At 41.7% G+C, this 24,140-nt stretch overlaps 1 protein-coding gene across 1 annotated transcript; it reads right to left on the bottom strand.

Annotated features, from left to right (window-relative positions):
* Window positions 1-16,598: 16,598 nt before the first annotated feature.
* On the bottom strand, window positions 16,599-20,349 carry LOC139656684 (transmembrane protein 138). Its single transcript, XM_071534294.1, has 4 exons — window positions 20,232-20,349; window positions 19,695-19,866; window positions 18,991-19,066; window positions 16,599-16,775 (listed from the first exon to the last, which is right to left on the bottom strand). The coding sequence occupies exons 2-4, from the start codon at window positions 19,818-19,820 to the stop codon at window positions 16,663-16,665; spliced, it is 315 nt and encodes a 104-aa protein (XP_071390395.1). The 5' UTR covers window positions 19,821-19,866; window positions 20,232-20,349; the 3' UTR covers window positions 16,599-16,662.
* Between the last annotated feature and the right edge of the window lie 3,791 nt (window positions 20,350-24,140).

Genomic DNA, 24,140 nt, shown 5'->3' with positions numbered 1-24,140 from the left:
TTGATATTAAAACCTCCGGAAGTAGTTAGCTGAGCAGTTAGCTAGGCAGCCTCAGTTCAAGCTCAGGATTATTTCTCACAGCGCCCCCTGTGGCCGCGGAGGGCCGCTGGTTTAAAAGTCCAGTGTGCAAAACACGTAGTGGCGAATGAGAAAAAATATATAACTTAATAAAAACTATATATAAATACAGCTCTTTTATTTAGATTGCCTATCAGTGGGCTGCAAAATACGAAATTTTCTCATTTATTATTATGTTTATGTGCATTACCAAAGTTCAATTATTTGATAGAGAATGCTTGATGAAAATATTTTAGTGTTTAGTGTTAGTAGCCTAGTATTTAGGCTAAATACATTGAAGTGCTGTTTTGACTATTTGAAAGTTATATATACTGTATATCATATATAATCATTTTATCATAGCCTATATATCATATTACACCATTTCACTTGTTTAGTTTAGTTTAGTTTAATTTATTAGTTTATAATGTCGTGGACAGTCCCCATTAATTAACTGTAACAGTAACAGTAAAAGCTTTATCCTACATGGCTAATTTCCAGCTGTTGTCCCCGGCCAGCTGACAAAGGCAACTTAAAATAGATTAGTTAAAAGAAAAAAACAAAACAGAACAGACAAAAGAAAAAACAGAAAATACTAATAATAATCACAATCACAGCAAGCACAAACAAAGGAGGCAAGACATACAAACACATGAAGGCAGGTAAGGGTGACATAAAGGGACAACATCAATGGAGTTCATGAGATAAAAACAAACAAAGGGGACAAGGGAGCAAGGGAAGAGAAAATAATCACAGCAATCACAAGCAAATGGGCAGGACATAAAAACCTATGCAGGCAGGTAGTAAAGACATAGAGGGGTACCATCAATGAAGTTCAAACAACAATACAAAGGGAACAAGGGTGAGAAGAGAGAAAAAAAGAGATTAATGTGTGCAGTTGTTGTTATCAGAGAGCCATGTTTTAAGGTGTATTGTAAAGGTGGAGTATGTATGTATATCTTTGATGTGGGTGGGTAGTGAGTTCCAGTTTTGTATAGCTATAACAAAGAATGATAATTAACCAAATGTACTTTTCCTGAATGGGACTAAACAGTCGCCCCGTGTGGTGCTTCTGGTGGTCTGATTGGTTTAATGTGATATTTTAATTTAAAAAAGGTACACATACATTGTATACATTACTCTCATCAGCTCTTGTTCAGGGAACTCCACAGGTGCTCAGTTGTTTTGCTCCAATAATACCTTCATAGGAATGCAACAGGTGCGAACCAAGGAAGCGGACTATCAGGTGTGAAAACGCCCTAAGACTTCCGGTTTGGGTGTCAGCCTTCAAAATAAAAGCACAAGATTTTAAACAATGCAGTTTTAAACCAGTCAGTTTGTACAGAAACTGTTTTATACCAATTAATTTGTATTTAATTGTCAAATCTAATAATTGAGCACCCAGATTAATATTTGATGTCATAATAATACACTGTGCAGAATACATAAAGAACACAGACTGAATTGGACACTGAACAGTTCACCTTTCATAAAAACAAGGAACAAACCCAATCTTCTGATGCATCTTTGCATGCTACATGTGATTTTGAGCCAACAATTATCAAACTTTGCATGAAGAGTTTTGCACTTTGAAACTCTGTCGTGTTTTTTTTTTTTTGTTTTTTGTTTTTTTTGTGTAGAAAGCCTTAAACTACAATGTTCCTTTCTGTCAAAATCTCCAGTGAGTTACTAATAGCAATACCAGCAAGTTCACAGGTGTGTGTGTGTGTGTGTGTGTGTGTGTGTGTGTGTGTGTGTGTGTGTGTACACCTCTACGTCCAGATAGGATCCCGCAATGGCTGGTTAGGATTGGCTGGTGACTATCATCAGGGGGCATTGGTTAGAATGCCAGTATGAATGAAGAGGATCAATGAAGTTGAGTATTGGTGATTTATTTAACACACAATGGAAAAAGAGAAGGGAAAAACAAAAAGACATGGGCTGATGAAGCAGATGATTTTCAAGTCGTAGTTATCTGTACATATACAATAAATACAATAAATCAAAATCAAGTCACTCTTGAAATGAAATGGATAAGGTAATCATTCTGGATAACTTAAGGAAGTTCAGTCTGCAGATTATTGACAATGAATGCAAATATATATACAGAGTTTAGTTTAGTTGGGTTGTTGTTTCTCTCAGTGTCAGGTAAAAACAGGGCTACAAATGAGATCTCTGTTAGGGTGCATTGCTACTGCTCCATGAAGAAAGCAGAGAAACCACACCAGTTGAGAGTGGGAGTATAGTAAATGTTGGTTCAAAGTTCAGTTGAACTTATTTTTGGTTCTTTCCAACTCTAGCATGCTTCAGTGTAGCCAATTATTTTAGGCCTTGTCTATAATGGACAGAGGTAAGGTACATATTTTTAAGAATCAAAGCATAACATTAATGATTCATCATCATGAATGAATGATTGATTGATTACTAATTACTAATAAGCATATATAGACGCTAATACCACTGAAACAATGGTGAAGCAGAGCTGTTACCTAAAGGTAGCTGAGTGCAGAATTTAATATTTCTAAATAGAACTTTCAATTCCCGAGGGGAAATTAGCACATTGCCGGCATGTTGGCTATCAGGTTGGAACATAACTAAATTATATCTGCAGGGAATTCTATTCACCTTAAAATCAGATTATATAAAGGGATTTGTCTCACTCAGCTATCTTTAAATTTAAAGATAGCTGAGTGAGACAAATGTTGTTCAGATTGCAGCTTCCATCCCATTTGTCCTTAGGTTTTTTTACTGAGTAACAGGTGTGATATAGCCTAAACTCTTCAGTTGTTTTAGTTCATTTACACTTTTTTATATATGCATTCCAGATAACTTTACGTGATTCAGATCCAGTTGTGCTGGTTAACAGTTGCTGCTCCTGTGTGGCTGGAACTGGCGTGTGCAACCATTTGGTAGCTCTGCTTTATCGGACAGCCCATTACTCAGAGAGTGGCATGTCTCTTGTCCCTCCTGTCCTGTCATGCACCGAGACGGGACACAGATGGCATAAACCTCGAACAATGCTTTGTATTACTCTAATATTTAGTATATTATTGGATTGCAGTACTCCTTTGCCCAGGCTTTGACTAGAGGCCCATTTTTGTAGTTTACCAGGTGGCAAGCAACTGTGTAGAGCTGGCTGATGTTTCCTGTGACTGAAAGAGGGATGACCGTATCAAACAATTTGTGCTCCTTCACCCTTCGAATCAGTCACTCAACACAGACTCTGAGTCTTGCTGTGGACTGTGTCCATAGGTGTCATTTACACTGGGGACGCTGGGGACATGTCCCCACCACTTTTTGAAATGGCAGATTTTGTCCTCATCACTTTTTAAAAGCATAATTTGTTAAAAATGTTCTGAAAAATAGCTTGCACTTAGAAATGTTAACTAACAAATGAGAACGCTTTGGGAAAGGTTTATTTGCACAATAAGAAAACATACAATGCAATGTAAATATAGAAGAAACAAATGCGCATTGTCCAAAAAAAGTAACAGAAGCTAAAACAAAACAAAAAAACCCTTGCCTACTGATTCTAAAATGACCTAAAAACGTGCATGCATCGATCAGTAACTTTAACAAATACTTGACATGGTGTTGCAGCTGTGGATGTCATGCATATGGATGACTTTACTTGTGCGGTCAACGTTGTTGTGTGTTTTATGCTGAGTATCGACTCTGTAGTAGCCTAGGCTCTGCCCTTTTGATGCACCGTTATGCAATTTTTTTCTTGCCATAATTATCTACTCTGACCTCATACCAATCCCCCCATTACATTGCCTAAAATCGCAGAAGACCGTTTAAAAAAATTTTTTTCATCTGAGCCCTTATGTCCCCACCACTTTTCAACACAAAGTGACGCCCTTGACTGTGTCTCCCTGACCTGTGGTGCGGGCATCTGTGCTCTCCCGGATAGACAGGCAGGTCTGTACACCTTACAGGGCACACAGTCATCCACAAGAAAGCCTTTGTCCACCATGACGGCCGTTGATGGTGTGAGGAGAGACACAATACCAGACTGCTTCAGGATCTCCTTGTCAGTGATAGACCCTGCATGAAGGGCTGAGATGAAGGTTATTGCCCCATGTGGAGCCATACCAATTAATCTTTTAAAGGTGCAGTGGGACTTATACGTAGAAAACACCTCACTCTGAAGGAGAAGAGAATTTGGTGTTTGGCAACGCAATTCTGTGCAGTCAAGCACCGCTTCTGTATCTGGGTAGGCATTGAAAACAACTGGCAGGTGAGCCTTCACAGCCTGCAATCACTAAGACTTGACAGATTTGTTTACTACCGGCTATAGCTGCAGCACATCGGCGGCGAAAGTTGATAGACGGGCTGAGATTTCACAGGAAATACGTAGAATGACGCCATGCATAGAGGCTATTGACTTAGCAGTGGTGATGGGCGGACTCGACACAGCGTTTTGAAACACTTTGACACTTTTGCGACACTGCCGTGTTGAAACAGTGCTTCGAGGCGTGTATCAAAGTGGCCAAGTCATGTGATTTCAGCAAACGAAGCTTCATAGTCGAAGTTTTGGTGATTGGACGCTAGTATGATGTGCCTTCCCGCTAATATTTACAATAAAAACAAATAAACATGGCCAAATGTGGGTTTTCATATAGGAAAAAGAGAGAAGAGTCATTTTGATATTCAGAGAGATTTAGTTGATTTGGAGAAATGGAGGGAGCAAGAAAGAGGCCAAGGTTACAAACAACTCTAAATTGTTTTCTTCAGTAGAAAAAATCCTGATAACACTCAGAATTTCCTATTCCATATACCACTTTTATACACAAAAGTTTATTTCTTACACAAATGAAGTTTACAGTATTTCATACACAAATTAATGTATAAGCATATAACTGCCTTCTTATATATGTCTATAAAGTCAACAAATAGAATGTAAATATTGTATATAAACTATACTACTGTCATACATACTTTACACAAATGATATCATGAAAATGATTTAAAAAATGATTAAAATACAACCATATGAAGGCCTCCATATTCTACATAACTTCAGGTCTGTTTATATCAGTATATTTTAGACTACTCTTGCATGAAAATTTATGCAAGTAATTTCCAAATCGTTTAATCGTTGTAGGTGTTGTTTTGGGTCTTCCTATGGCATTTACACACATTTAACCAGGTGTTTCGAGCATTTCGAAACAATCATTTGCCGAAGCAATTGGTTCAAAGCTTCAGAAAGCCTTGTTTCTCCCGTCACTACTTACGAGTACTCGTGCACAGAGGTGAACTGACTACCACCCCATGACAAAAGAGAATGAGAGTGAGAGAGCAGTGCTGCAGCAGCTTAAATAGTGCTGAACAGGTGAGCACAATCAGGCTAAAGTTTAGTGGCAGAGACCAAGGTGCTAGTAAGGGGTGCTGAGGAAATAGTAAGGGCACTAAATAGGGTGTAAAGGAGAGTGAAGTGGGGAGTGAAGGGAGTGAGGAAGTCAAACAAAAGAAATTGGTGATTTCTTCAATAAAATGCTGATGTGCATGACTGTATAGGCTACAAAGCCCAATGCCCAAGAGTTTGCAGAAACAGTGATGGTCATTTGATGCCACCTAGTGGTTGAATCAGAATCACTAGTGAGACTCCTTCACCTTCACTTGACTTATTTTCTTGACAAATACTCTCACTCTGACTTAAGTAAAACTTAACTAATTCATCATGAATAAAATATTTCACAACTCTATCCACCTCTGATAGCAAATGATAATAAAAGACACATGAAAACTATGATAATGCAATTTTATTGAAGCACAGATAATCACACCCAGATTTATGGGCAATTTGCCAGAAGATGTTAAAAGGATGGATGTCCACTTGCTGGATCAATGATGCCGAGTGGAAGGCTTGGTGAAAGCTCTGAACACAGATGAGAGGAACCTGATGGCAGGAGGTTTAGGCTTCTTTGGCAGGCGAGACGAGCCATTCTCTGTGCCGACCGCTTCAGTGCCAGAGACAGAATTCTTATGGCCACAGGTTGGATTGCCAGAGACAGAATTCTCATGGCCACAGGTTGGATTGCCAGAGACAGAATTCTTATGGCCACAGGTTGGATTGCCAGAGACAGAATTCTTATGGCCACAGGTTGGATTGCCAGAGACAGAATTCTTATGGCCACAGGTTGGATTGCCAGAGACAGAATTCTCATGGCCACAGGTTGGATTGCCAGAGACAGAATTCTTATGGCCACAGGTTGGATTGCCAGAGACAGAATTCTCATGGCCACAGGTTGGATTGCCAGAGACAGAATTCTCATGGCCACAGGTTGGATTGCCAGAGACAGAATTCTTATGGCCACAGGTTGGATTGCCAGAGACAGAATTCTTATGGCCACAGGTTGGATTGCCAGAGACAGAATTCTTATGGCCACAGGTTGGATTGCAGGAGAGAGAATTCTTATGGCCACAGGTTGGAGCATCACTGCGGCATTTTCTGGCCTTCTTTGATTTGTGGCAGGTCTTTCTCCGTCCTCCGCAGGTTGTTTCTTTAGTCTTGGAGGAATCAGCTGCTGGCTGCAGCTGAGTTGTCAAGGCTTTGACAACAGCATTATCGAAGGCGAGATCCTGAGACGCCATGGCAGCCTGCAGTGCCTTTGCAGAGCTGAACTCCTGACAAAGTTCACTGAACACAGCCCTGTTGATCTTTTTAACACTAATATTGTCAATAATAGTGCCATTCAATTCTGCCGCTGTCTTCTCTGACAGACGTTTGACCATTTCTTTCAAGTCCGCCTGGCAAAGTGATGTTTGGGTTCTGCTAGCGATATGTGTTAGCAGCTTCACAAGTAGGAAATTGGTCAAGTATCTGTACTTAAAGTCACTCTTTGACGCCACTTTTGACTCAGAAGTGGTTGTGGCAGAAACAACTGCATCAGCTGAGGCACCATCACATGCCACTTTAAATAGTGGAGCTGTATCGGCAGCAGACTCTACAATACTATGCTGAGAAACCACAACCTGTGGTCTTCCAGATCCACTGCTGTCCTCAATGAGTGTCTGTGTGTTAATGCTGTTACCCTCCAAAGTTGCTGACAAGTTACTTTCTTGATTGGTCAGCATCTTTGAGAACAAATCCTCGATGTCAGTTAAGGCAACAGACATCCGGTTGTCAAGATCAGGGTCACTGTGGGTAGTTTTTGTTGTTGACTCCATGGTGACCCAGAGGGCCGTCTGCTGCATGAAACGTCTGACTGCATCCTCTGCCATCTCATAAAGGAATTCACGTGAAACGTGTGACTCGGTGGCTTCCCCTTTCTTCATGAACTTAAAACTGACAGTGTCAGACACAGTCTTTCCCACCAGCTTTTGGGGAATTTGGTAGGTCTGTCCACCTATCAAGACAAAGAAGATCTTTTCAGTGAGCTCCTGTAAAAATCTGCTCAGCCCATCACCAGAGATGACTTTCTCTAGCCTTCTGTAGAAGTGCTTCCTCCGGCTACTCCGCGAAAAGGTGGCACGAGAAGACTGTGCTTTTTGTGCCTCCTCTGCCCGGAATATCTCCGCCACCAGACAGTCAACACTGTCAATGATATCCTGCATGTTGTCATTACTTAAATGACAAGAATTACCAATGACTGTAGTTCTGGTGACAGGAGCAGAAACCTCAAGTGGGGTCCGTGAAATTTGACAGCGCCGATGGGTTGATACCATGGACCTGTGTGATGCACTGGCAATACCTTGTTGTGATGTCAAGTTAACAATCACAACGGCATTTCTAAGGCGCATGTTGCTCTTAAGTTCCTCCACCATGTGACAGATGTAATTTTTGGCAAACTTGGAAAATCTGCTTTTACATCTTTGGCGGCCAGTAAGAGCAAGCGGTGGGGACTGCGAGGTAAAAAAGGCCTTGATCTTAGTCTCCACTGACCTTAATAGACAGGTAGTAAATGGGAAAATTCCATTACCTGTTTTCTTTCCTCTGGTCTCATCACATCCGGAAGCAGTCTGCAGGTCTTTGACAATGATTCGAACAATGTCAGACGCTGCAGCATCAGCACACAGAATGGTGGCCTCTGATTTTGCATTGCCAGCTCTACTAGTAGGACTAGTAGTTGAGCCAAGAGTCACACCACTCCGCTTGATAAGGATGTCACTCACAGCTATCGTGGCTGTGGTGACAAAGTTGTCTGATGCCAATTTCTCCATGAAAATGTCCACGACTCTGAGCACAGAAGTCGTGGCATCATCTTCAGTACTGTCCTGCCAACACTGCTGTTGTGTGGAGCTGTTCTTTACTTTAGCCACACAAGTTTTCAATATGGCAGCAACATGAACTACCATATCACGTAGCGCATTGGTGCAAGAGATGCTGCCTCCTACAAACACCGCAGGCACCTCAGTCTCCAAAACAGGGGTCTGGATGGCCACAGACAGGACAGAGTTCACCTTCTGTGCCACCTCTTTTGCAACCAACTGGGTCAGTTCCACTGAGTTCACAGATCTCTGCACTCGGACTTGTAGAGCATCAGCCATACATTCCTGAAGCGAATCTCCGAGGCTGGCGCGGATGCGTTCCTCAGGCACGCTCAAGAAATCCATGATCCTCTGTGAAGCTTCAGTCTGCCCTGTGGGACATGAGCTCCTGTACCTCCTCCTGGGCAGCAGGGAAATGTCACCGTTTGTCCTGATGTAACTGTAAGCCAAAGGCATTACAGTATCCAGGATCGACGTGGAGACCAGCTGAATGATGTCCACGCCCATGTCTGCCAGCACGGCCCTCGTGGCACAGTCGATGGTGCCAGCTGCCATCATTGTCAACTGCACTGGAGTCAGCTTATCCAAGCGCTGGGACACCAGAGGGCAGAGGGCCTCTGGTCTTATTATGGGGATTTCCATATCGGGCTGCATATCATGCAGCGGTGGTTGCGAGGCAAGTTTAGTTGACCTCCTTAGCATTTCATAGCATTTTACAGCATCCATGTTCCAACATGTGCCAACTTGCTTCTATCACTTCGCTCGTCCGTTTGCTTGTAACTCGCTGCTATCACTTGGCTCGTCCGTTCGCTTGTAACGCGTATCACCTCGCCCAGTGATAGAATGACCTCTCTGCCGCTGAGGCAGCCTTTATAGGATAATCCAAGCTGATGTAATAATGCCGGCGGGTTCTAGAACTTCCCATTCATTTTTCCCATAGGGAATTTGATCATAAGCCATAACGTTTTAACTGTGTGAGATAGACTTACCATGAGCTATATGCCCATGTTCCTGTAGAAGCCAGACCATCGGCCCATCTATTTTCAACTTCACTGTTAAGAAAACATGTTTTATTCCTGAGTTTCTTGTCAAAACAGACGTGCAGAGGACTGGCAGCAAGCAAAGTAAACAAAGTTTGAGAGCAACGCTAAAAATGTATCAAATGGGCTATCCTTATAATTTTTCCATACTTTATTGTGTTTACATCATTGCGGGGAGAACCCGCCGTAATGCGTGCGCTGGTCAGAATAACCAGAAAACAAGACTTTAGGTTTGGGGTGTGTAGCCTTCAAAATAAAAGCGCAAGTTTAAACGTGCAAAAATACAGTTTTAAACCAATTACAGTTTTTCTTGATTGCCAAGACACATTTCTTGAAATTATGCTCCATTTCCCAAAACTCTAAACACAAATGCATAACTGCACACTCATCTTCACAAACTTCAAACTTCCATGTCAAATCCAAAGTCTCCACTCAAAACCATGTAATCTTACATCTAAACCAAACTTTGCCTTCAGACATCACACAAAAGCCATCAAATACACATACACTACAAAATAGCCATTACACACTGGTGAGATCAATTCAAAACACTACTGTAAAAACCTGTTACTGCAATGAATAATGGCGCTTATGGTTTTCTCCCAGAACAACCTCTTTACATGATGAACACAATATAAAGACACAACACATACATTTTCAAAATGTTTACACTACGGATGTAATACTATTTCTGGCCACAACATGGTTTGCAATGACAGCATGTCGCTGTTCGCATTTCCGTGCGGTTTTACATGCGTAGAAGGAATAAGTGACGCAGTAGCTGAGAGATCTTGGTAACAGTAAAGCGAAAACTGTGTTGGAACATTTGAGTCACATTTTGTTTTTGATCGTTTATTTGCTTGTGATGAATGAGACTCGTACTCATTTCTGGTTTTAATACTCGAACTCTGTTGGATTTCATGTCACTTGTTCCTGACGTTTGTTAATCAGCACCCTGGTCCCTCCACTGTTTCCTCACTAACAGGTAAGACCGAATTCACTTTCATATCAATGATTTCATTAGTTATGCCCTTAGTTTTTGCATTGTATAACTTATCTTAATAAAATACTAAAGTCTTTGGTCAATTTTCGTTACTAAGGTGATCGATTGTAATGATAATCAAAACAAAACAGTAATCAGACAGCTAAGTTGATTCAGCTAAACAGAGGCAGAGTCACCTCATGCTTTGTCTGATAGAGAGGAGGGCGAGCTGTCTGCACTGCAGGGGAAGAGATGGAGAAACCATCTAGAAACAGTGTCACTCAGTGATATTTGTCATTCCTACATGCCCAGATTGATGATGAGTTACTTGTTTGAGTGCTGGATAAATTCTGCTTGTTTTTGTCTGTGCTGTCAATACACCAGTGATTAAACTTTGCACCAACACTGCATGTATGAAACTAATCTTGAATCTTATCCAGACTGGAACATAGTCTGTTTCTTCTTGATTATGGCCATATATGCGTAAACAAGCCTTTGACAATGTGCCCTCCTGTCCTTCCTTCATTACAGCAGCAGCTTCCAGCAGATCCAGGACCTCAGGAAGTATTTAGCTGAGAGGCCGGCTCCATCAGCCAGTTCATCTGAGGATGACAGTTTGGTGCTCGTGCCAAGGAAACCTGGGGCAGCATCTGGAGCAGCAGGGCTGATGGCTATGCTGTGTTTATCCTTGGGAAAGTGTGTCTAGGCAGCAGGATGCAGCAGCTGCAGCTCCACCCAGGCCTCAAATCCTCCAGGTTGGTCAGTGAAATAAATCTCTAATAATTCCATGAACCAAGAGTTCTTTCTTTGCATGTGTGTTGAAACTGTATCTCAAGGTGTGGCATGCAGATGGATGGAACTTAAAATTGAATTTGAAACCTATAATTCAAAGCAGATTGACACTCAAATAGATTTAAAAAAAATGTGAGATTGCATGGCACACCCACTATTTTATTTATTTTGCACATGGTAATTATCCTTCTACTTAATCTGTTTTTTAAGATTTTAAAAGTCAAATAATGCCCTACTGAATATTCTTAAGTTAATGGTTTATGTGCTGCTTTTCAGCCAAATAATTTAAGAGAAATTGATTATTATGTGGCAACAGTTTTAAATTGACATGATCGCAGGTTAAGACGATGATGGGACGTGTTGTATGGTTGCTTCTAGTTACAGGTAATATAGTACAGGTTGTAGTGAATAGGACATTCACATTTTTTGTTTGTTACATAGTGAGAAGCAAGCCATGATCCACGGCCTCTGGACCAACTGGACCTGCTGCTTCTCTTCACCAAGGTAAACACACATGTTGCTTTATGTTATTCAGTGTCAAAGTCATTTTTAGTCCTGTGAGGTTGAATGTGTTTTTTTGTCCTTAGCCCTGGGAAAAGTCCCTGTGCCTGTCCCACCCCAGCTGCTTGATCTGGTCCCATCCTGGGCCTCTCAGCAGAGATCAACATCATTGCAACATGGTATGGAATTTCACTTAAGTGGCATTTGAATCATTTGCAGCCCTAGCGACCAACATCATTAAGCTTTCTGTTTAGTAATATGCTGTTGGATGCTGTGGGTTCATAACAGACTAGTAATGTTTATTTTGTCCCATTGTTTTAGATCCATCATCATCTCTCCACCTTCTGTCCAGACTCCAGCCTCCGTCCCTCCCTCCTCTGTCCAGACTCCAGCCTTTGTCCCTCCCTCCTCTGTCCAGACTCCAGCCTCTGTCCCTCCCTCCTCTGTTCCTCCCTCCTCTCCCCAGACTCCAGCATCCGTCCCTCCTCTGTCCAGACCCCAGCCTCCGTCCCTCCCTCCTCTGTCCAGACTCCAGCCTCCGTCCCTCTCTCCTCTGTTCCTCCCTCCTCTCCCCAGACTCCAGCCTCCGTCCCTCCTCTGTCCAGACTCCAGCCTCCGTCCCTCCTCTGTCCAGACTCCAGCCTCCGTCCCTCCTCTGTCCAGACTCCAGCCTCCGTCCCTCCTCTGTCCAGACTCCAGCCTCCGTCCCTCCTCTGTCCAGACTCTAGCCTCTGTCCCTCCCTCCTCTGTTCCTCCCTCCTCTCCCCAGACTCCAGCATCCGTCCCTCCTCTGTCCAGACTCCAGCCTCCGTCCCTCCTCTGTCCAGACTCCAGCCTCCGTCCCTCCTCTGTCCAGACTCTAGCCTCTGTCCCTCCCTCCTCTGTTCCTCCCTCCTCTGTTCCTCCCTCCTCTGTCCAGACTCCAGCCTCCGTCCCTCCCTCCTCTGTTCCTCCCTCCTCTCCCCAGACTCCAGCATCCGTCCCTCCTCTGTCCAGACTCTAGCCTCTGTCCCTCCCTCCTCTGTTCCTCCCTCCTCTCCCCAGACTCCAGCCTCCGTCCCTCCTCTGTCCAGACTCCAGCCTCCGTCCCTCCTCTGTCCAGACTCCAGCCTCCGTCCCTCCTCTGTCCAGACTCTAGCCTCTGTCCCTCCCTCCTCTGTTCCTCCCTCCTCTGTTCCTCCCTCCTCTGTCCAGACTCCAGCCTCCGTCCCTCCCTCCTCTGTCCCTCCCTCCTCTGCTCCTCCCTCCTCTGTCCAGACTCCAGCCTCCGTCCCTCCCTCCTCTCCCCAGACTTCGAGAAGGTTCTGGCTGCAGACCTCCAGCGTCAGGCCCCTATCTGCTGCTCCAGCAGCAGGACCCTGTCATGTGATCCGGGGGCCTGCTGCAAGAGATGGAAGTGACGTTGATTTTTGAAACTCTATGAACGTGAAGGAAGTAGAAGGACTTTTCAGCATCTAACTTTATTTCAAGTCTACAATATTTAAAATCAGTTCATTAATTAGTTTACTTTAAACATCCAAATATCATTATTGCTGCGATGCCGACCAAAATGTCCAGAACACGCTCTGTGGGGGGTATTCTATAAGTCGGAAAAAATCACATAATCTTATGAAGCACTGTATATAGGCTAGTAATTATTCAAGTCAAAGCAAAAATACACAATTTTCTGATTATTTACATATTGTGAAAGCAATTCATGAAAGCACACCGTGCCGCAAAAAATACCACCTGTTCTAGTCAGACGGTATATTGTAGAAATTCATGTTAACTAATGAAAACAAATATGAATTATTAACAAAAATCAGTAGATAAAGTTACATTGTGTCCTAGGGTATTAATTATCATTGGAAATGTGAAAATGTTTAATAAATATGACTCGCACACTGGCTTTGCAATTATTAATTACCGCTCTGATTGTGGTTGTAAAAGGCATCTGATTCCATCTGATTTGATTCATTCATTTGATTTGACACCACTGAACCACCAGTGCAAGGCCAAAGGGCAAGTTTGACCCTCGAAAGTTGACTGACAGGCAGCACACGCGCCTCCACTTACCTGTGACATTTACAGGTACAATAAGTAAGGTTTGTGCTGTCCCACAGCAAAACAAATTACCATAATATATCTGTGGGGGGATGATAAGGTTATTAACCCCAAGTGACTCAACCAATTCTCTGCCAGGTGCTGAGATTTCTGGCTGCAAAGTGGTGCGTGGCAGTCGAGAATTCTTTTTTTTTTTTTTCATTATTATTTTTTTGGCTCTTTAGATCTTTAGATCAGTAGAGATTGACAAGGAAGTGAGGGTAGAGAGAGAGCACATGACATGCAGCAAAGGGCACGGACTGGATTTGAACTTGGTGCTGCTGCACTGTAACCTAATATGTCCTCTGCACCCTAGCCTCCTATGTCCTCTGCACCCTAAAATCCTATGTCCTCTGCACCCTAACCATCTATGTCTTTTGCACCCTAACCTCCTATGTCCTCTGCACCCTAACCTCCTATGTCCTCTGCACCCTAACCTCCCGCTATATTATTATTAAGTGTTGTACCACCAACAGGTTTAGGAGGCCATCTAAAATAAAATCCCAGCTTAGTATCTACATTTGTTAAGAAACCGAGAAACCATTTTCTCTACATGATCAAAAAGCACTGAGATGTACAACTTGTACCATAAATATTTATCAAAATGTATTGGCAACATGTCTCATCAGTAATGATTAAGATTTTCCCTTTGTTACTTTGATGTTGTTTCCTTTGAGTATAGTGACCCCTGTTGATCTACTGATACCATGGCAAGTATTCACTCTGACTTTCCTAAAAAGTGGTATCAGAGGTGCTGCTTTGCATTTCTTGAAAAGAGTGAAATCAGTGAGATAGATTTCTATTTCTTCCTTCACTCCAACAATAAGAGGTAAAATTAGAGTAGCACTCAGTATCACTCTAATTTTCTCCCGACTTAGTTATATGAAAGATTTCAACAGTAAGCTATCAAATTCTGAAACACATATTCAAATGTCTGTGAAGAGTGAAATCTTTCATATTAGTTTCCACCCCATAACTGATCTCCCATTGCAGATCTTGTCTGACCAAGAAATTGATGCCCAATTCATTTTAGAGGTTAGTCCAACAGTGAGTGCATTATGGAACTCATTTCATCCCTGCATAAATAGATATACCAAAACCTTCTAAATATTGTGCCAATGATTTTAAAGAATCAACCAACTCTATAAAGCTAATTAGCATGTCAATGAAGCTCTAAAGTGTCAGTACACAGTAGGCAGCTGATACTTTAATCTGATTAAATTCCAGCCTAGGATCTTCAGGTACAGAACACACAATGCCACTGTGATTAGTGTTCCTCCCACATTAAACAGACAATGTACAGCCTTGCCCAGAGTTACCTTTGGAAATGTGCACATTGCAGGGTAAATGTACACATTTACAGGGTAAAATGTACAATTGCCCACGTGACAATTCCAGGCCATTATTGTAATAAAGAATTTGTTCTTAAATGACCTGCCTGTTTAATAAAAGTTAACTACAAAAGGGCAACACTGTGCATCGGTTTGGGAGTCATACAGAAATTGAAATACTGTTTCTGAGAAGGCTGTGCATTCAACAGTGACAGGATTTACTGATGGTGTCTTCTGGCCTGGAAACACTGAGAAACAACACAGGCAACAGTGTGTAACACACCATCCTGGTTTCCTTTATTGTACAAAAACAAAAAAATGTAAACCATTTGTACACACAAAACACATTTCACACAGATACATTTCAAAACTTTCACAAGGCATTCTGTCTGATAACCCAAATTCAATCATTTCAGAAAACAGAAGAAAGACAAAACAATAACATGTGAATGAAATAGCATCAGTGAAATAAATGACTAATGGTGCAATCTGACAACAGATAGGCACCACACTCCCAAAAGTTAAAAATATCTGCGTTTCAGCAATGACAATTTTCATCAGAGGGTGAGAGATGGAGTGTGGCGCCTTTCTTCTGCCCATGGATATTTCAACATTTTATGGTTGCACCTCTGCTCCTGATATATTCTACATGACAATGTGGCTGTACCTCTCAATATCAAAGAGTTAAGCCTGACATCTCTGATTTTAGTGGTTGAATGTCAGCTAAACCGGGTCCAATCTTAAACTGGGGTGAAGCTATGTATGGCTTCTTGAGTTCCAACGTTGAGAGAAACTTTTCAGTCATTGGTGTTTCATTTCTATGACTGAAGTGCCAGATCTTGAAAGATTTGTACAAAGTAAAAGCAGACAAGGAAATTGACCCTCCTCGTTTTCCAGCTTTTTTGGTTGTAAAACCAAGAGTGCCTTGTGTCCATTAGCCTGGAACGAGCCATGGCTTCATATGATTTGGTCTTCATTGATTAGCCAGCTACCTGCATTTCATGAATTCTGAATTATTTCCAACACTAGTGCAAGAAAATGTAGAAACAGAAGGCAGCTGGAAATTTCACTGTTATTCTTATCCAAATCTTTTGCATTACAAAATATAATCTTAATTGTAACTACTAAAACAGAATGCTTCTTGGGAGATAGAAAAAACTGTTATATGGCCAGTTTTGCCAGATTGTGAAACACTGCTGGCTCAGATGCAGACCACACAAGTTGAGTCAGATCTTACACAGACAGTCGACATGCTGGATGTAAGCCAGCCAGGGCAATAACACAGCTGAACCTGGTCAGTGCAGACAAGGCAAACAAACTGGACACAACATGGAGAGTCTTTCATTTGTATAAAACAATCTCAATATATTCTTGAATGTACAGTATTTACAAAGTAAAAGAAAAGAGGGCATGTGGTGACTGGTACCAAGACAATATGAAATCATGGATCATCATGTCCTATATCTCCAGACCTTCACAGTAGCAGTCCTCTTTACCTGTCCTGTCAGTCTAAAGTGCCTTACCAGATCTTGGCACAGTCCTCAACGATCCATCAAGCCATCCACTGTGCCTCACTAGTTCTGGCCTCTATAGCATGGTGTGTGCTTCAGTGTTGAACCCTCTGACTCGGCCCCGTTCAGCTGCAGCACAGTGTGAGATCAGATCACTGTCTGGTCCGGGCGAAGACTTCTCTCAGCCACGGTGAATCCTCGTAGAGGCGAGGGTCGCCCAGGTACTCAGTGGTCCGCTTGTAGAAGTAGTAGTACAACACAGAAGCTGTGAAGAGGAAAATATTTCAAGAGGTTTTGATACAAACAAACACCGAAAGCCTAAAGAAAAATACACTTGTCTTCACTTTTTTAACGTTATTTCTCTCATTTTAAAGGTGCATTAAGTAAGATTTGTACTGCCCCATAGCAAAAAATGACCATAATATAACTGCAGGGAGTTGCTAGGGTTGTTGATCAATACCAATGACTTAACAATTACTTGGTCAGGTGCTGAGATTTCTGGCTTTCAAAACTCAATTTCTGACCCATACTCTGTTTTGGGAGCAAAAACTCCCCACTCCACCAACCTTCTCACATTTTCAACTGCTCAAAGGTGGAGGACGGTGCTATGAGTGAGCAATCAGAATCGCAAGACATTTTGTTCTCAAGCCAAAGAAGCAAATGACAAAGCAGTATTACTTTGCATCGTGTCAGATTATCTCTTCACTAGACGTTTCTGTTGGATCTCTGCTCTGATTAGCTAGTTTACTTGTTTGGTTGTGAAACTGAATTTCAATTATTTTTGTCAATTACAGGCCACTGTAGGCTGTGCCAGAGAGCTGTCAATGTTGTTGCCATTCTTGGTCGTCAGTCAGGCACTCTGTAAAGCGCAACCCACTAGCAACTATTTAATTGAACAATTCTCCAACTTGCATAGCTGCAGCCTCTGTAACGGTTTATGTTTTTGTTTATTGTTTGTCTTTCAGGTTTAATTTTCTGTTTTACTGTTCAACAGCTGACTTCGAAGTCACGGATGTTGGACTTTCCCATCAGAACATGAACGCAGCATAATAGTCATGGCTGAAAAAAAGAAAATTGTCTAATGGTGGAAAACACCAGATCCAGATCACCACCAAAATCTAATCAACTGATCATTGGGCGAAAGGCAATCTGTGCATCAAATTTCAGCCAAATCTGTTTGTAACTTGTTTGAGATATCTTGCTGACAAACAGACAGACAGATGGGTGAAAACATAGCCTAACCTCTTTCCAGCTCTGCCCCTAATTAATGCCCCTTCATCCTTACATTATTCAAGGCCATTTCACAGTGAATGGCTCCATTGTTATGATTTTGAACAAGGTCGCTAGGTCAGGTCGGCTGAAAGGTCATATGCAGTTGAACTTGGAAGATAATGAAGAAAACATGCAAAAACAGAGAAAAGTGGGCAACCTTTACCAGCATTTACAATTATGTGCAAAATAAAAAGAAATACAACCGAAGTCTACAGTGGCATAATGTAGTGGAGTTTCAAAATGAATGAGGTGTTGTAGACTGCAGGTGGTGATGCAACACTGAATCATCTCTCACAACATTCTCTACACACTGAGCAACAGTCTGGGTGGGTCTGAAGCGACAGAGGAAATACAGAGACAAAACAAACAAAACATTATAACACCGGTACTTTCCTTTGGATAATAAGACATCAACTGCAGAGAACAACAGGAACCAGACAAATCCTTTTATCCACTAATGAGCTTAGGTGTATGAAAATCACACCCATATGGCCGTCTGAGATCATTGCATGGAGCCTGTTGGTGAAAGGCTGAATTGCAATAATATACAAAGAAGTAGGGAAAACCAAGAGGATGGATGGATCTTGATACGGTTGTACTTTGTCCTTAATTTGAATAAGAATTGTGTTTAATCTGTGTACTTAAAAAGCAGAATTCAAGATGAGATCGTATTTAGTAAGTGGGCTCACTTACTTCTCTCCTAAACATATTTGCTCATGGGAAAAACTAAAATGAGGCCTCAGCAGACTTTGTCTCTTACTTCTGAAATTCAACTAAGGACAAACAAAAATGGAAAAGCTCTGTTGTTTGCTGATCAAAGTTATTTCTCTCTCATCTTTCTGTTTTACGTCTCCTGTACACTGAGAACATGACATTTCTCTGCCTTCCAAAACTAATCCCCAACAGTGTTGTCTCTAAAATCTCTTCTTGATTACTTCTCTCATTTGATCCAAGGGAGGATGTGAACAGAATAAATAATTCACACGTAAACGAGAATATATTGATACATAGATTACAACTCTGCTTTTTCTGAAACACTGACAGAGTATTTTGCAATAAGACAAATCATCTGCACAAGTTTGTCCTTAGAAGCTCTAGAAAGACAATATAAACTGAACAGGTATTGTGTTTAGATAATATGAAAATACATTAAAATGAATGTATTTGGTTGCCATTAAGAAGAAACAAGTTTTAACATGAAATCTTACCAATTCTTTGGAAGACAAACAGCACTTGAAGTCCGTCTGTCCAAATAAATCTGTTAGAGTTTAACCAGCGGAGATTCTGTAAAGATGATAAAGACAACATTAAAGGTCACTTTGCTTTTCTTAGACCAACCAATCATCAATTGATATGAAAAATGAATACTACATTGTGTAATTTACTGTATTAACAAATATGTAAGCCAATTAACTCTCACACTTCTAGTACATGTATTTGAACATACTGAACAGCTCAATGCTGTGATAGTGGGCTGATGTTTATATTCAATGTAAAAAATAAATAGATAATTGATCACGGCTACATTATAAAGCCTCTGATTGAATCGCTGGAATCAGACTGAAGGAAAAGATGGTGCAAGATGTTGTGTTCAAGGGCTTTCAGACACTCTGATTTTTCTATCCTAGCCAGAAATAGGAAATTGGACATCTGGCAGTTTGCGTAATTATCCCAGTGTCATATCTTGTTTTTGGTCAATCACCTTATAAACTGATTTTATCAGATTTGGAAGATCTTGTTTCCTCATCAGAGTCCCTCTTTCAAGGATGTCCTTTGAGTGTTTTGAAAATACGAAATACATTTTTATTTTTATTTAATACACAGCATTTTGATATTATGTGCGGAAGGAATATTTCTAAATTGTAACAAGATACACTTTAATGTATTTTTGCCCATCTCTGCACGTACGTACCATAATCCAGGTGTGGAGGATGATGCTGAGGGTCAAATATAGTGCAGAGAGCATTAGCAGAGCTCTAAATCGCTCCAGTAATATGGCCACCAGGCCGACCTGGAACACGTAGGTGTTGAACAGCATCAACAGAATGATGATCAGGTTGAACAGGATGGAAATGTCCTGGATACTGTCAGAGGAAAACAGACAGGGAAAGACAGAGACAGAGACGGGAAGGGAAGGGAAGGGAAGGAAAGGAAAGGAAAGGAACGGAAAGGAAAGGAAAGGAAAGGGAAGAGAAGAGAAGAGAGTAAATGTGATGGTATAGATAAAGCGAACAGAAAAAGAATGATTTCATTAAAAAAATCTACTGTCTGTGGGCAGTGCCATGCTATTTTATTACAGCAGTGGCTCCAGCATACTATTTCTAGCCTGGTTTTCCCCTTGAGCCTGAGATAATGTTTGGCTTCTGGAATAGCAGCCAAACAGCCAAATAGCAGCACTCCCTCTTGTAACAACCGTCCCAATCTGCACCACAGGGAACCGTTGCCTTACATGAAAAGCACCAGCTGGACGGCCGGCTCGACCCTCAGCAGCTCGCTGAAGGAGTTGACGAACAGGTCGAAGGAGAGCAGGCTCAGCTGGATCAGTAACACCAGGGAGTAGTTGCTGGTCTGCAGCGTCTCCGGCCCGAAGGCTGGGCGCCCGGGCGGACTGTGGTTCCACGATGGATCCAAGGCTGCGCTGCACTCACACACACATTACACAGAAACATCAATCCGCACACAGCAGTGCGGGCTGCTTTGGATCTCCGTGAGGCGTTCAAGTGTCTCCAGGGTCCACTTTGATTGTCCAAATGAGGGTAAAGTCTGATAGCAAATGGGGCTACAACCTTGTATTAGGGCTCCATTTTCAATCTGCCAAATTACTCCTGTTCACTCAAAAGTAGTGAAGTCCTTTCTAAATGTGAAGCAGAGCTGGGTTTTGGGATGAGTTGCCTGGAAATTGTGGATGCCAGCATGCTAAGAGTGTTGACTTTCACACTTCCAACTCAAAGAGAAGTGGTGGCGCATTATAATTTATGTCATGGTGATAGCCTTCAGCATTGGCAAGCTGTGACAGCGAAGGTGTACTGCGTTTTCTCCGAGCATCATATTAATAACAGGGAGACATCAGTTCCAAAAGGAAAATCCAACAGAGATTCTGTGGAAAGAGATAGGAGAAACACATTAGACAACTATTCTGGAGAAACACATCATGTCGGCTCTTGTTTGCCTGGGAGGAAACCAAGTTTACAGTGTAACTCACAGTCTGTGGCAGACTGACATGCCCCCAACACGTCTTGGACTGCATCCATCTGAACCTAAAAAGAGATACTCTGCATATTCCAACCAAACTCACCCAGAAACATCATATAACTTCTCCTGATTCACTTCCAGCTATGCAAGAGCCAAGTTTGGGGCAGTAATAGTAATTTATAATGGAGAGAGGAGGCGCCAAACTAGCTGCAGCACATTATTTCACATGGAGCGATCCATTTTACCTGGACCTAGTGATGTGAACACCCTGCAAGCACAGTAGGTCACCCATTTATCAATGCTGAAAAACAGAACACTTTTTTTTTTTTTACTTCAATGCATAGCTTCTAATGAGAAAACTGCTGAAGAACTTTGCCATAGAATCAAATATTTGGTCACCATACCTACGTTACGAAGGGATTACTGGAACTGGATGACCAAATAACCTCCTGCCTTGTGAATCACGGTTATTCTCGGTGCGGTTCACACCAGCGGGAGGATTATGGAGGCAGAGACCTGGGATACTGCCCCAGTGCTTCTAGCAACAGCTTGTCCAACAGTGACTGAGGAATGAGTAACCTGGATTCCTCTAAGTCTCTAACAGAACCACTAAACATGGAGTCAAAGATAGACTGGGGCGGAGATGAATGAATACAGTTTATATGAAAAATCCCACCATAGTGAGGAAGACAGCAACTCCCAGGAATAGACTGCCACCATAATCTTCCTTTTTTATTACATAATGTTCACTTTATTGCTTCAAACGGACACGTTTCAATAGGTGAGATAGCAGAGGAAAGGAATTAAAAAGGAATATTTGCTGTGGCAGTCTATTCTTACGAGTTGCTGTATTCCTCATTATGTGAGATTTTTTCATGCAGATTTGACCATTTTTAACAAGCACTCTCCTATCCCACAAAATGCCATTTTGTTGCACCGGCACAACACCAAACCTAACAGGACTACAGTTTACACAGTGTCAGCACTACAAATGTTATGCTGTGTGTTTGTTATGCTTTTGACAAATACGCATAACAAACCTTAATCTCTTAAACCATTCTACATTGAGGGTTTTTTTCCAAATGTCCAGATATATCACAGTCAAACACAAAACCAAATTAAGCTCCACCACTGAATTGGGTTACATTAAAGCTAACTCTACACCAAGATGTATGAAATCAAAGTTTACCATTTACCAGCAATGCAATTTTGACAATTCACCAACAGCTTCTCCCTCAAGAGAACATCCTGTTCTGATGATCGCATGATATCCAAGCAAAAAAGGAAAAACAAAAACAGCCACTGAGGTGTCCCTTCAGGTTACTTCTCATCCATTACACAAAGAAACCATTCCTCCACTTGACTATTTATGGTAGATTGAAAAGAAAACAAGCCCTTTCACTACTGCTGCCGCCACTGGAGGTATTAGTTAAGCAGGTAAGTCCAACCTGGCTCCGAGGGCAACCTGTGAGCCAGGCTCACTACAGGCTTCTTCACGGTGACACCAAGTGGATCCTATTATGACCCCAGACGCATATACTGCAGACGTATTTATAGCTTGGCACGGCAGTGGCAGGTGTGAGGAAGATTAGGACCAGTTTTAAACACTGAGGAGGACTGGAGGTTCAGCTACGAGACTGAATACCGCCTTACTCTTGAAGCTTGAAGCTGTGCCACTGAGACCGGGTTACCAGCACTACTGGGTTGCTGGTGAAACCTGGATGAGATCAGTGTGTATAAACAAAGAGAAAGAATACAAGAGAATGAGAGAGACAACTATGCGTTAAAGGTGAAACACTGTATCTTGATTAAGGTTTTGCCAGTGCCATAATGTGTACTCATGGCACAGGAGAGAGGAAAAAGATGGCACATCACAGTCACCTTTTCCCCCTCTCTCCTTTTATTCAGTTCAATGCAAAATGTACCAGTTTATCAGATATTTAATTAACCCTTTGACCACAAAGGGGATCTAAATAAGAAGTCAAGCATTTGTGGTTGTTATTCTGCCACCATCTTGTGGTTCTTAGCACTGCCCGACTTAATCTTCTTAAGAAACCCCCTAACAGCTTGTTGCTTTGCACAGGAGTGATATCCTGACCAATATAGTATTCCAGAATATCAACAACTACCGTCAAACTATTGTCAAAACACAAGATTATGTGTACCTGAGATTGTCTGTGAAATGAAGATTGATTTCAGAGGCTGAAGTTTCTTTGCGTAAATCTCTCCAAATTACGCACGCTCATGAGTATCCACAAACAAGGCTGTGCGCAACACAGATCTGCAGCTTGTGTCTGCCCCGGTCACAGCTTTCATCCCACCACATCCCTAATAGAGGGGCACAATGTTTTTGCCATGACATATTATGAGCTGTGGTTTGTTTGTTTTCATATTTTACCATTATGTACACCTTCATGGCAGTATACTGTAAGTGTAGTTGAAAGTAAATACTGAATAATAAACTTTTAAGGCTTTGAATTTCTTTGTGTGCTTTGTTTTAAAAAAAAGGAAAAGCTGTTCACTGTGGGCTGATTTTTATCACACATGACAACAGGTTAAGACTGGAGCTACCAATGAGAAAATGATGACAGGTAATCAGTGGATGCTGTCTGTACTTTTTCAGGCACATTTCATTTCAAGATTACGGTAATGCTTCTAGGACGGCTGCCTGTAACCATTCCAGAGAAGAACCAATGTCACCTAGTGGTTAATCTGCATTACTACCACACACACACACCAATACCACACCAACACCATTAGGCTTTATGAAGAGGTCAGAGGTCCCCCTGCTTTTTCTGAGGTATGTTATCTGTGTACACCTAACACCTATGAAATGTGTATAGCCAAGTATTGATCACTTGCTGCGAGAAGTTCTTTGAAAATGAATGATATGCAGAAAGGTTTACATGTTTTAAGGCCCATTTTCAAAGCCTAGATGCTTTCAAAGTTGTCTCAAACAGATTCATGGAAGGCCCAGCTAGGGAACAGCAGGTTGTGGACTGTTTGTATGTGTGTCCAGTGGGAACCTTATGGAAAATAACTAATAATCCAAAAATATATTTTAGAAGGATATTATTATACAGCAAAACTACAAACTTTATAAATATCCTATAGCCTAATATCCTCAGGACATTATAGGAATGCCATAGGAGATATTATAAAGTAC

This window comes from Centroberyx affinis, unplaced genomic scaffold (assembly GCF_046629955.1).
Source record: "Centroberyx affinis isolate AG114_WGS23_722 - 3 ecotype Tasmania unplaced genomic scaffold, CSIRO-AGI_Caff_v1 ptg002510l_1, whole genome shotgun sequence".
NCBI classification, from domain to species: Eukaryota; Metazoa; Chordata; class Actinopteri; order Beryciformes; family Berycidae; genus Centroberyx; species Centroberyx affinis.
Note: the sequence above shows the minus strand (reverse complement) of the source record. Positions and strands in the feature narration are given on the sequence as shown.

Coding starts and splice junctions, on each gene's coding strand:
- LOC139656684 (XM_071534294.1), bottom strand. CDS start 19,820: ATGCTGTTCAACACCTACGTGTTCCAGGTCGGCCTGGTGGCCATATTA. Junction 19,067..19,694: donor TCCTCCACACCTGGATTATG/GTACGTACGTGC, acceptor TCATCTTTACAG/AATCTCCGCTGGTTAAACTC. Junction 16,776..18,990: donor GTTTGTCTTCCAAAGAATTG/GTAAGATTTCAT, acceptor TCCTCTTCACAG/CTTCTGTGTTGTACTACTAC.